Below are 13,776 nucleotides of genomic sequence, written 5' to 3'. Positions count from 1 at the left end.
TTTAATTACTTATTCTTACACAGAAACATAATGTGTGTCTTATAGCATCATATAGCATCATTTAAATGCTTAATTTGTAGTTTTAATGTGCAAATTAAACTTTTTTTCAATACTCTAGAGGGTACTCTTATTTTGAAGAGATCGTCCACCGGAAGTCTTAAATTAGCTCACTAGATTAGCTCACTAGACGCTGCCAGCGGCGTTGCTCATGCATTATATGGCAGATATCTGGCACTGCCTATTATGTGACAGACAGTACTACTACTTCACTACTACTAGACACAGAACTACTATCTATCTACTATAAATGAACTCCAAACAAAAACATAGTATTAATATATAGGCTAGGCCATATAGGCCTATGCAGTGATTAAGGGAAAAGCAGCCTAATAGGATTAGGCCTATTTACTTTATATAATTGGAGAGAATGCAGATTACTTAATTCGTGACGAAGCATAAAACATGAGACAGTGCGCTGTCAACACCACGCGCAACGGCGCAAGTAACGGGACCATCGGAGGAGAAAGACAACAACATAAGGTAGCAGCTACTAAATTAACAAACAATTACTAACATAATATAAACAAAGGCTGTTCTGTTGCTCGCTTCCAAAATGATCAACTCCAACAATTGTACTGTTATAAAAGGCTATTGCTTAATGTTACATCACCTAAATATGAATTTCATGTATTGGCTACATCTCAGATCAGTTATGCATCACAGTTTATACTTAATCGAAGCTGCAATTTAAATTTAACAGAGAAACTTGGCTGACGCAAGAGTTAAAAAGTATATCTGGAGTCTGATAAGCAGACTACTGGTCATGTCAAAACATATGTCATGAACGCGCGTTTCGTTTAGGTATATCCGTTTACCTATAATTATGATCCTGGCCTGAATATTTTGCATTTCATTTTCCATTTCATGGTCATGTGAGGAGAGAGAGAGAGGGTGCAGAGAGAGAGAGGTGTGAATGGAATCATCGTGCGTGCGCATATTATGGCTATGGCTAGTATGGCACATCTCTCTCATGTTTAGGTAATTTATGGCGCACCATTGACTGCATGTCGACTGTGCCTACATGTTGACAATGTGGACGCGTGAATTTATATTAGCCTACATTATAACGTGACATTTATTATACAGCTCGAAAATATAGTCACTCTACAAGCTCACAACTGGTTGTGGACACTTCTATAGGTCTGACTATATCCGTGGATATACACGGCCGTCCGGATATCTCGCCCCACAGCGTGGAATCCGTGGATATCTCGCCCCAAAGGGGATATCTCGCCCCAAAGCACGGATATCTCGCCCCATGTTTATTTTACCTTATTTCTCATATTAGAACATTTAGAATCAATGTTGTTTGTCAAAGGAGAACATTTAGAACCAGTTTTGTTGTTGTTGGTCAAATGACAAGTAGGCTATGCATGGATAATGAATGGCTCACCCCCCTCCATTGTTCTGGAAATTCCATTCTGGAAAGGTGTTCCATTCCTCCATTACTGCAATTAGTTGCCCCTGAATTCCCTAGACCACTTTCCCAGCAGATTGTGATATTGTGAATGACGGGTACAACACAGCTGCCTGCTGAGTCATTTTACAGTAGGTGTCACCAGAGCCATAGATTAAAACAGAGTTAGACAACTCCGTTCACTTCATGGGGCCATGCAGGCTCTTTACGGAATTAATTGTTGTCTATGGGCTCGCGCGAGTACATGAACCACGTGACGTGACATGCTGTTTTCTGCCCCCTCAATGTCGTAACTCTGTCTTACTCTATGGCTCTGGATGTCACTATATCAGCTGGGTTTACTGATGATTGATATTGATTGATTGATTCATGTATTGATTGCTTGACTATTATTGCTTGATTGATTGATTAATTGGATGCTCTGGAGTCTGGACCAATCAATCATAAGAGAAGATATTTGTTGTTAGATTAGATTTAGGATTTAGTGAGTAGCCTATGTTTAGCACTCTGTCCGTCTCTCTGTGTGTGTGTGTGTGTGTGTGTGTGTGTGTGTGTGTGTGTGTGTGTGTGTGTGTGTGTGTGTGTGTGTGTGTCTGTCCCAGACTGTCCGTCTGTGACTCTGTGTAGCCTACAGCTAATCTCTGGCACCGTTGGCCCGGTCAATGCCAAACTGTGCACACACACTCCCTGGATGGCTGGATGCCATGCAACAACGAACCTCTGCCTCTTAATTTTTCCACAACAGCCTGTTATAGCGCTACTATGAGGCCGACATTTGCTAAATACATTTATTTACATTACTTATACACATTTCATCACGCAAATCGGTATCTCTACAGTCATGTGATCAACACAGACCTGCCCGCTTCCCCATATTCAATCCCCATCGAAGATTGCCTTCCGAAGTTTGCAGGATTGCATGTCTGTTGCATGCAGAGATGGGCAGTATTTGAAATACATGTATTTGAAATACGTATTTGAAATACTTTTTCTGTATTTTGTAATTTGTATTTCGCTGGGATGGAAGATGTATTTTGTATTTAGATACATTTTTTGACCCAGTATTTGTATTTTGTATCAAAATAAAATTTCAATGTATTTTGCCCATCTCTGGTTGCATGTCTGTTGCATGTCTTGTCTGTTGTGCAGAAATGCAACTCAAAAAAATCAAATCAGTCTCATGGTGGTGCTATAACAGGCCAATTCATATTCTTACCTAAAACTGCACCGATCTGTATAAACCTTGTAGGCGAACTGCCTAGAGCAGGGGTGCCCACACTTTTTTGACTTGCGAGCTACTTTCAAAATGACGAGCTCAACAAGATCTACCCACCAAAAAACAGTATACCATTGCTGATTTGTTTTTAAAATGTACCTAGCGGCGCACTTGAGGAATAGAGGGGAGGAAATGGAACTGGTTTTAAAAATATATTATAATGCTACTGACATCTGTGTGCAACACACTTGAAAACAAATACTTGCATTTTGGGTTTGAGCACTTTTTGATGTCAATCAATCAAGTCACCTTAATTCAAGTGGCATAAAAAATATTTTTTATATTTAAATTATATATATTTTAGGGGCATGTCATGTGATCTACCTGCACAGCCTTTGTGATCTACTGGTACTGGTAGATCACGATCTACCTTTTGGGCACCCCTGGCCTAGAGGCCAAGGAAAAACCTTTGCCCTGCATTTTTCACATCTGAGGCTGATTTTGGCAAAACACATTTCTGTAGATTACTTGTCCATTACTTGTTTTATCCATACATCTCGCAAATCGGTATACACTATCTCCATAGTCATGTGATCAACACGGATCTACATGCTTTCCCATATTACATCACGATTGTCTGATTGCCTTCCAAAGTTTGCAGAATTGATCAATTTTTTACAAAATGCCTCAAATCTTGAACACAGCGTGCGATTTCTGTGCAATTAGGCACGCACATTCCCACTAGGCAGAGGAAGAAATTCCACTTAAAAAATTCAAATTCTAGTCCATGCTCCTTTGTCTGCCCTGGGGTCTCCTCCCAGTGGGACGTGCTTCGAGGACCTCCCTAGGGAGACGCCTGAGAAGCATCCTAACAAGATGCTCACACCCCTATAAGCTGGCTCCTTTCCAAGCGAAGAAGCAGCGACTCTTACTACGAGTCTCTCTCACGTCATTGAACTTCTCACCCTATCTCTCTAAGGGAGATGCCAGCTACCCGTCAGAGAAATTTCATTTTGGCCTATTTTATCTGCAACCTTATTCTTTCGGTCATGACCCACACTTCATGACCAGTGAGAGTAGGAACGAAGATTGCTCGGTAGACAGAGAGATTTGCCTTCTGGCTCAACTGTTTTTTCGTGATGTATTCTATTGATTGATTGATTGATTGAAATATTTATTAACAGTTTGTAGAATTACAGTACATTTCAAGCACAAACTCAATACAAAGACTGTTAACTGTGAGTGGACGACCCAATTAAGCATTACACTTGTTTACAACAGGGTCCACATTGTTCAATTCATCAAAACATTTAGAGACATACAAATAGACACTTCTATGTAGTTAAAGAACAGGAATTCATCATATAGGAAGCAAAAAGGGAAAAGATACATATACAGTGAGGGGAAAGGGGGGGGGGGGGGGGGCGGTGGGATTCAGATTTTACAGAGGCCAGTTTCGAATTGCAGCCATCCGTAGGTGCCCTTTAAGAGCGGTTTTGAAGGAGTCAAGGGATTCACATGTCTTAATGACTGTTGGTAGGGCGTTCCACATTTTGGTGGCATAGGAGCGAAAATAACTTAGTCCCTTGTTTGTGCCGAATCTGGGTTGTACATGGTTTGTTGCACTCCCTCTGGTGTTGTGGGTGTGGACTTCGTTTACATTAAGGAAGTATTTAGACAGGTACATGGGTATCTTAGTGGTGTATCGAATCTTGTGGACCAGACCCATTGCAAGATGCTGTACTCTGTCGTCGACCCTAAGCCATCCCAGCCTGTCAAAGTAGGCAGGGGTGAGGTGGGTTCGGGGGGTGAGGCCAAGTAGGAGCCTGACCAGTTTGTTTTGGGAGGTCTGAAGCCTTGTTTATTAAAGGGCCTTTGAGGTGTTGTGGTACCAAGAGGTGGATGCATAGTCAAAGAAACCTTGTACGAGGGCTCCTGTTAAGGTCTTCAAGGTGTTTTTGTTGACCAGTGAGGAGATCCAGTAAAGGAATCTTGTTCTTTGATTGACTTTTTTGATTAAGTTGGTGGCCATTTTATCACCGGAAAGATTGGCCTCCAGGATGGAACCTAGGTAGGTAATTTCATCTTTCCGTGTGATAATGTTGTCACCCACTCTAACCAAGAAGCCATCTGCCTTGCTGAGATTACTATTTGATCCGAAGAGAATGGATTCAGTTTTTCCCAGGTGTAAGGATAGTTTGTTATCAGCGAGCCAGGTGCAGATTCTACCGAGTTCAGAGCTGAGGGTCTTTTAAACCTGCAGTTTGTTCCTGTCCGAGACCAGCAGTGCTGAGTCGTCTGCGAACAGGAACAAGTTGCAGTCACAAGCTGATGTCATGTCGTTAACATATATTAGGAACAGTAAAGGCCCTAGTATGCTTCCTTGTGGGACGCCACAGCTCACTGGGAGGGGGGGGGGGGCAGTGTTCCGTTCACCTCCACCATCTGTTCTCTCCCCTCCAGGTAGGATTGCATCCAGCTCACTGATGTGCTATCAAAACCAATAGCTTTAAGCTTGTTAACCAACCTATATGCAATCTGTCATTGGTCTTCTAACCTGGTTAAATAATGCTGAAATTCTTCCTCATTTTGCTGGAACCCCATCAAGAACCCCTGGGGGGGGGGGGTCTGGACCCCATTTTCATCACCACTGCTTTACAGGAGTTGGCAAACAGTGATCAATTAAATAAATGCTGCTATACTGTAGCTTGTTATTCTTGTCTCTCCAGCATGCTGCGTTTGCCTGCAGTGAGTCGTCTCCTCTCAGCACGAATAACAGTAGCTCTGAGGCTAATCAAAGGAAGCACAGCTGGCCCTAATAATGGTAAATATCTACAATTGAATAATTATTTTAAATTTAATAAAACAATAAAGATGGAGAAGGTAATGAGAACAGTGATTACATTATGAAACCTAATGAAAAGGGTTACACATTGTTTTTCATCTGTGCTTGTACAGTTCGCACTGCAGCCACAGCAGCAAGTAACCTAGAGGTGTCAGTGGATGGGAAGCCGGTCATGGTGGAGCCAGGAACCACTGTGCTGCAGGTAACGCTATTTAATACTTATAGATACTAGTGTGGAGCTTGACTGAAGCCAGAATTTGGGTCCGATGCCGATTCCAAATTTTCAGTCCTAGGCCCTCCGATTTAACAGATATTTTGAAATAATCTTGAAATCATTTGAAAAATAATTTAAACAACAACCGTTTAATCGATAAAACATTAGTGTTATCAATTAAACGGTTGTTATTTATGCTTATAAGTAAACATTTCTCAAATAGAAACTCAAATAAAAAACATCTGTTAAAACATTGACAATGGGAGGTCTAGGACTGAAAATGTGCATATACTGTATACGATTTAGCCTATAATGACATGCCCAAAATAGGGCCACTATACAATCACTTTTTCTAATTATAATTCTGAAAAGATATTATGATTTCAAATGTATGACCAAATTGTATCAAAGGCATGTGAGAAGATGGGAATCCAGATTCCACATTTCTGCTATCATGAGCGCCTGTCTGTTGCGGGGAACTGCCGGATGTGTCTGGTGGAGATAGAGAAAGTCCCTAAGGTATGTGGTCGGTGTGTATGTGATGGATTTTCAGTTTAAATGTTTATAGTGACAGTCAAATGAAATATTAAATTATGAGTAATGAAATGGTTATGTTGATCATGATTTTCTATCTACCAGCTGGTGGCAGCCTGTGCTATGCCAGTCATGAAGGGTTGGAACATCCTAACCAACTCTGATAAAACAAGAAAGGCCAGGTAGTATCAACCTTAAAGAATAGTGGTAATAATGATGGCATTCGTTATTAGCATTATATTAATATAAAGAATCTTACTAATGAGATTATGTTTATGTTTCACTCAGAGAGGGTGTGATGGAGTTCCTGCTTGCTAACCACCCATTAGATTGTCCAATTTGTGACCAGGGTGGAGAATGTGATCTACAGGTAAATATAGCATAGTTTTCATGAGTAGTTTGCAACCTGTTAACCAGTTGAAGTCTAAATGTGATTGACTGCCATTATGCATAGGACCAGTCCATGCAGTTTGGCAGTGACAGGAGCCGCTTCACAGAGGGCAAAAGAGCAGTGGAAGATAAGAACATCGGCCCCCTTATTAAAACTATTATGACTCGCTGTATCCACTGCACTCGCTGTGTGCGGTGAGTTGTCTACCACAGTTGATAAGTCCTCTCTGTAAAGCTCACCATATATAGCTATAAGCACGAGAGAACATTTCTAAATGTATTTATTTTGTTTCTAAAGCTTTGCCAGTGAGATTGCAGGTGTGGAGGATCTAGGTACTACGGGCAGGAGTAATGACCTGCAGATTGGCACCTATGTGGAGAAGATGTTCATGTCAGAGTTGTCTGGGAATGTGATTGATATATGCCCAGTTGGAGCTTTGACCTCTAAACCATATGCCTTCACTGCTCGTCCTTGGGAGACCAGGTTTGTATGCAAATGCTGTAACAACAGATGCTAAAACTGGGACTTGTTGATACGGTCAACTAATTAGCTTCATTAGGGTCACACTGTATCTTTTTGACCTGTCTTTCACTCCTCTCTTCCTTTTCTACAGAGCAACTGAATCTATTGATGTTCTCGACGCTGTGGGCAGTAACATTGTGGTGAGCACCCTTTGTGGTCAAGTGATGAGAGTTCTACCTCGCCTGAATGAGGATATTAATGAGGAGTGGATATCAGACAAAACCAGGTTAGTTTCAAATCACAACACCATAGATATAACTCATTTCTAAATCATGAATTAATTAACTGGATTCATCATGCTTCGTAGGTTTGCTTACGATGGTCTTAAGCGGCAGAGGCTTACACAGCCAATGGTGAAGAATGAGTCTGCACAGTTGGTTACCACCTCCTGGGAAGATGCGCTAACTCGTGTTGCTGGAGCTGTATGTGATTCATTATGAACGTATTATTCCGTTGAATCTATGGTTTAAACTGGGTTCCCAAACCTTTCAGGCCGTGACCCCCGCAAAATAATCATATTTGAACTGGGGACCCCCACCTTGACAAGCACTTGGAATTGTAGGCATGCCTTACATTTAGTTTTACTCAGTTCTACAAATAAAAATAGTTCAATAGCTATTGTGTAGATCGGCTATTTTCACAATGATTGCCTCTATCTTATCTGTAATATTTGACTATTTGGTATTAAAAAGGTCTTCAAAGTTATTAAATTGTAACATTTTGAAATGTGCAGATACCCAATATATAGTATATACACTTATACTGTATGCTGGTTTGTTTACTGTGTTGAGTGAGAATATAATGTTATGCATTAAGCTAATCAGGTCCCAACTCCTAGTTTGGGGACCTCAGAGTTATATATTACATAGTTATATACAAAATTGTGGCTTTGATCTACTGTAGGCTGGCCTGAATCCAGTTTGTTTTCTCTTGCAGTTGCAAAGTGCTCAGGGAAATAACGCAGCTGCTGTTGTGGGGGGCTTGGTGGATGCAGAGGCTCTTATTGCCCTGAAAGACTTGTTGAACCATTTGAACAGCGATAACCTCTGCACTGAGGAAATATTCCCTATTGCTGGTGCTGGGTAAGATCATGAAGGGAGGAATAATGCATAATCAGTTAAATGATGAAATACTAACATTTTGTCATCTTCTCGTTTAGATCAGACCTGCGTTCAAATTACTTGCTAAACACTGGGATTGCTGGCATCGAAGAAGCTGACCTTCTACTCCTGGTTGGCACCAACCCGCGCTATGAGGCTCCTTTGTTTAATGCACGAATCAGAAAGAGGTACCTTAGAGACTAGTTGGGGCTTTAAGTGCTGCCAATATCTCCGTTTGCTAAATTTATTTGAAAGTATTTGCTGTGGCAAATTGTGTTCCAGATTTACTGCCTGTCTCATGAGGAACACATTACACGTACATATTTGTGTTCAGGGCATGCATCATTGAATTTTGGTGTCTCCACTTTAGCTGGCTTCAAAACGAGTTGCAAGTGGCTCTAGTGGGGCGGGAGGTGGACCTAACTTACACCTATGAGCATCTTGGCGAGTCTGTCAAGGTTCTTCAAGAAATTGCAGCAGGAATTCACCCTTTTGCCCAGGTAATTGTGTTGTGGCCTCATTAATGTTACTTGTGTTTTTGAGATTAGTCTTCATAGATCTATCTACTTTACCTACAAACTGGTCTGTATGTCCTGTTGTAGGTCTTGGTTAAAGCAAAGCATCCTGTTGTTGTGGTCGGCAGTAGTTCACTGCAGAGAGAGGATGGGGCTGCTATAATGGCTGCTGTGTCTACCATTGCTTGGAATGCCAGGAGTGGAGTAGAGGAAGGTTGGAAGGTCTTCAATGTGCTTCACAGGTAATTATTTTCACAAAATTAGAGAGAAGGATTTCCATGACAGTTCATATGATACATTTGACAGTTTTTTTTCCTTCCTCTCACATCATTATGCCTGTCTTCTGCAGGGTTGCTAGTCAAGTAGCTGCACTTGATCTTGGGTACAAGCCAGGGGTGGAGGCTATCAGAAAGAACCCACCTAAAGTTCTGTTCCTTCTAGGGGCTGATGCTGGATGTATTACTCGCCAAGACCTCCACAACGATAACTTGATCATTTATCAGGGTCAGTAGTCATACCCAGAACAGAAGAAACTATTATTTTTCTACTTAGGTAATTAGTGACCACTAGACAGGGGCCGGCCACTTGTGGCCACACATGTCATGAACAAGGCAAGTCGGGAATATACACGGCCCACCTTGTGTTTTTTTCCTTCTTGGAAAAATAACAGACAGACAGACAGACAGACAGACAGACAGACAGACAGACAGACAGACAGACAGACAGACAGACAGACAGACAGACAGACAGACAGAGATAAGGCCTTTGAGCAAAGAAATGCAATAGTACAAGTAGTAGCAATTTATGTTTTTGTTGTTTTCATGTTTAAGGTCACCATGGGGATGTTGGTGCAACAATGGCTGACATCATACTTCCTGGAGCAGCATACACAGAAAAATGTAGCACCTATGTGAACACAGAGGGCCGTGCCCAGCAGACCAGGGTGGCTGTGACTCCTCCAGGCATGGCCAGGGAGGACTGGAAGATCATCCGAGCAATCGCAGAGGTTAGTTTCATACTAAACACAAGGCATCAGGGTGGCACAGGGTTGTTTTATTGGTTGGAGCTTTAATGCTTTATATTGTATGTGTATATATATATATATATATATATATATATATATATATATATATGTTATATTTATATAACACATGTAGCATATCCATATTTTTCACATTTACATAATTTGAATTTTGTATTCATTGTTTTTCAAGTTTGCTGGGGTCATTTTGCCATATGACACCATTGATGAAGTCCGTGCAAGACTGGTACAAGTTTCTCCAAATCTGGTGCGATATGATGACGTTGAGGAGGCCAACTACTTTAAGCAGGCTAATGAACTCGCTAAGGTTGGCCACAATCTTCCACTTAAACATCTATAATATTATGCCTGTGAAAGCATGTTTAGGGCCATAGCCCCTCCTTGAACACAAACCCATAGCGATGATTTGATTGGCTGAGCAAAGTACATATTGAGGATAAAAGTGAGGGCAGAAAAGTGAAGACGACAAAAGTGATTGGCCCGAATGACATTTGTGATGATTTGATTGGCTGAGCATGGAATGTGATGTATGGTGATGTATGATAATAAGAGCGCCCCTCACTTCACACAAGTGTGATTTTTTAGTTTGTGTTTAGATGTTAGGCAACAAAGTCTTATGCACACCTGTATGCTCTGAGGCGGGTGCGCAGGCAGGGCTCAATGTATTCAGAAAGAATGCACACAAAGTGCACAAAGACCCGCACACCGCCTGCACCTTAGAGTATATATGAATAGAGAAGACACCCGAGTTCTCCTCCCATCCACTTGCATTAAGTTGCTCAAAAGTGCATGAGGCGATTTCACTCCTCCTTCTGTGTAGGAACAGAGTGCATTATGGGATGGATTGGCCCCAAACACATGAACACGCTGCCGTTGACTATCATTGTGCCGTTTGTGCGCGTTCACGTATGAAACATTCGTTCACGTGTCATGGCCCCAATAACATGAACGTGCGCAATGATAGTCAACGGACCAGCACTGGCTCGAGCTGCAATACCAAATTCGGCCACTATGTCCATTTCGCCTCAGGGTTTCCTCCGGGTGCCGTCTCTATTCATATAATACTCTAAGGTCTGCACCTGCAATACGAACTTTATTGGCAACGTTTTGACCGAAACGTTGCCAATAAAGTTCGTATTGCAGGTGCAGACGGTGTGCATTTATTCTGTATACATTGTGTTTAGATGTTAAAAACTTAAAATGTGATGTCTTTGTTGCCTTACTTGAATCCAGACTCCAGGACATTCCAAAATGTCAGTTGAAAACAATTGAAGCCTTTGTTATCAGAGGCCTGCACACTCCAGATTAGATTAAAGTCTTTTGGTGCAAGGCTCAATAATGCAATAGAAGTGAAGAAATAGCCAGCACACAAGTTCTTTTCACATGATTTATGATTGACAACGCTGAGGAAGGCCTATCAGATCGAAACGTGTCCGTATAAGAGGTAAACTAGAAAAAGTGCCCTTCTGGGCACAGGTCTCCATCAGGAGGATAGGAGTGTGTGTAATGTTTGGAAAAAATGTTTAGGAGTAAAATCACACCTGTGTGAACTGAGCGGTGCAACTATACATGTATTAGTTACTGTACTGTGCTCTGTAGACTACTTTATTGTAGTGTACTGTGCTCTGTACTGTACTTTGTGTTTTGGGGGGAATGCACAGTTTCACCACAATTGGACACTGCATTCATGATTCGCGGCATTTTGTACAAAACGGCCCTCTCCTGAAAACTTTGGAAGCCAATTTTAGCCAACATAATGTGTACCGATCTGCGTGTAATTTGGATAAAATTTGAAGGAGTAATAGCCTATAAAGAAATATGTTTTACATAAATCGGCCTCCTGGTGGCGCTATAAAGAGCAGATGTGGAAAATTCAGGGCAAAGGTTTGCGGAAGTAGAAAGTAGGAAAAACAATTGCGGAAATCACACCATGGGTTCATGATTTGCGGCATTTAGTTCAAAATGGATCACTGCTGCGAATTTTGGAAGCCAATTTTAGCCAATCGGGATGAAAAATCTGAAAGACCCACTTTGTGTAATGGCTGTAGAGAGACTGTGTACCAATTTGCGTGCTGGTTGGACAAAAGTGTACTGTCCAAAAGTGTGTTTTGCAGAAATCGGCCTCCTGGTGGCGCTATCACAGGCCCATGTTGGGGCAGAGGTTCAGCTCTGGCATCCTGGCAGTGTGTGTGCACTGTGCAGTCAGTGCAGAGTGTGGCAGAGATTAGCTGTCCACAGACACACACGGACAGACACACACACGGACGGACGGAGTGCAAAACATACTCTCTCCCCATGCCAGGACATGTATTGTGTGCTGGCTATTTCTTTGCGATCAGTGCTCTTTGGAATGCCTGGCTGCCCCTGGAGATCAGGCTTGCTGAGTCTGTCCCCCATTTTGAATCCCTCCTTAAAACTCACTTAAATTCTATAGATTAGCTTTTAATGCACATTTCCCCTGATTCTATCTGCACTGGTCTTTCACCAGTATGAAAGTAGTATGTACTTTAATTTTAGTTTTGTGTGTTGTGTTTTTGTCTTTTGCTGTTTCCTTTGTAAAGCACTTTTTAACACAGTTTTGAAAGGTGTTATATAAATAACGTTTTATATTAATTTATTATTATCACTTTGCTCTCCATGATGATGATGTCTGTCTTGTCTCTCTCAGGTAGTGAACCAGGATAGCCTTGCCCTTGCTGAACCTTTAGTTCCTCCACAGCTCACTGTGAAAGATTTCTATATGACAGGTAGGCTTCTGATTACCTTAGCCAAGGAATTTGTGTTTAAAAAAGATTGAAGTTTAAATCCACCATCATGGTGGTATGAGAGTGTATAATTTGAATCTGTCTCAATTTCCATCCACAGATCCTATAAGCAGAGCCTCCCAGACAATGGCAAAGTGTGTGAAAGCAGTCACAGAGGGAGCACAAGCTGTGGATGAGCCCTCCATATGCTAAAGATCAATGCATATCCATCCAGTTCTTACACACAAATGAACATGCACAACTTCTATATTTGCACAATTGATACGCACAACTCCTATATTTAAACATTCATAGCAACATATTATCGTGTATAGTCAAATGCAGTAGCCTGTGGACTTTTTTTGTATAGTAGGAAATGCTTAAATATACTTTATTCATTTCGAAAATCATCTGTTAAAGAGTTATTGTCATATACTCATGTGTTGTAATTACAATTACATTCCACTTTGAACATGTATTTTTGTTTTCTATAGAACCATTTGTCAGTTTCTTCTGTATGTGTGCAATATATATACAGTATATATATTTGATTGACATTGTTTTTGTTGGTAATAAATAGCTAGCCATACATTTTTTATTTACCTTTATTTAATCAGGGAAGACCATTGAGACTGAGAGCATGCTCTTTTTTTTGGAAGAACGACCTGAGTACAACATGATCACACATACAAAACAACAAATAACACAATTTAACATAAGGTGAAATATATAAAGAACTAATACACTGGGGCTGCAAAAAACAAGTACAGTCTCTATGTGTCGCATTCTCAAGTACTGCCTTAAATTATTCTATAGAGACCACCAGTTTGTCCAGTTTCAGAGAGTCCTGGATTTTCTTCCATTTGTCTGGAGCGTAAAAGATGAAAGCAGTCATTCCTTGTTCATTCATGGAGTTTTAAGTGTAATTATAGGTCTATGAGTGCGTTATCCCATACCCCGTGGATTTTGGAATTAAAAGCGAGGATAAATACAACGGGAGCTTGCCACACAAGATGAAGATGAAGAATGATGGAAATGATGGAAATTCATATTCTGTTTTTGGACTGGTTAATTATTCCTTTCCAGTCCATGTATAATGACGGGTAAGCAAATCTATTTTTAATGTTTTAGTCTTTAGTTCAATGTTTGTTTTGTAAACGCCATTGGCAATGAAGG

The 13,776-nt window shown here is 41.0% G+C and overlaps 1 protein-coding gene across 4 annotated transcripts; it reads left to right on the top strand.

The window, feature by feature from the left end:
* Window positions 1-307: 307 nt before the first annotated feature.
* LOC310866524 (NADH-ubiquinone oxidoreductase 75 kDa subunit, mitochondrial-like) lies at window positions 308-13,179 on the top strand. Of its 4 annotated transcripts, none has more exons than XM_083776159.1 (19): window positions 308-540; window positions 5,423-5,517; window positions 5,652-5,740; window positions 6,164-6,271; window positions 6,392-6,468; window positions 6,575-6,656; window positions 6,741-6,871; window positions 6,975-7,160; window positions 7,291-7,425; window positions 7,507-7,621; window positions 8,136-8,281; window positions 8,359-8,487; window positions 8,670-8,799; window positions 8,902-9,056; window positions 9,164-9,318; window positions 9,645-9,820; window positions 10,029-10,163; window positions 12,525-12,603; window positions 12,722-13,179. In XM_083776159.1, exons 2-19 carry the CDS (start codon window positions 5,424-5,426, stop codon window positions 12,811-12,813), a joined length of 2,214 nt encoding a protein of 737 aa, XP_083632285.1. In that variant the 5' UTR covers window positions 308-540; window position 5,423; the 3' UTR covers window positions 12,814-13,179. The 4 variants fall into 4 exon arrangements, with proteins under 4 accessions (XP_083632285.1, XP_083632286.1, XP_083632287.1 ...); XM_083776160.1 differs by having other exon boundaries at window positions 5,401-5,517; XM_083776161.1 differs by lacking the exon at window positions 10,029-10,163.
* The last annotated feature ends 597 nt before the right edge of the window (window positions 13,180-13,776 follow it).

This window comes from Protomyctophum parallelum (genome assembly GCF_964188405.1).
Source record: "Protomyctophum parallelum genome assembly, chromosome: 11".
Taxonomy (NCBI): Eukaryota; Metazoa; Chordata; class Actinopteri; order Myctophiformes; family Myctophidae; genus Protomyctophum; species Protomyctophum parallelum.
Note: the sequence above shows the minus strand (reverse complement) of the source record. Positions and strands in the feature narration are given on the sequence as shown.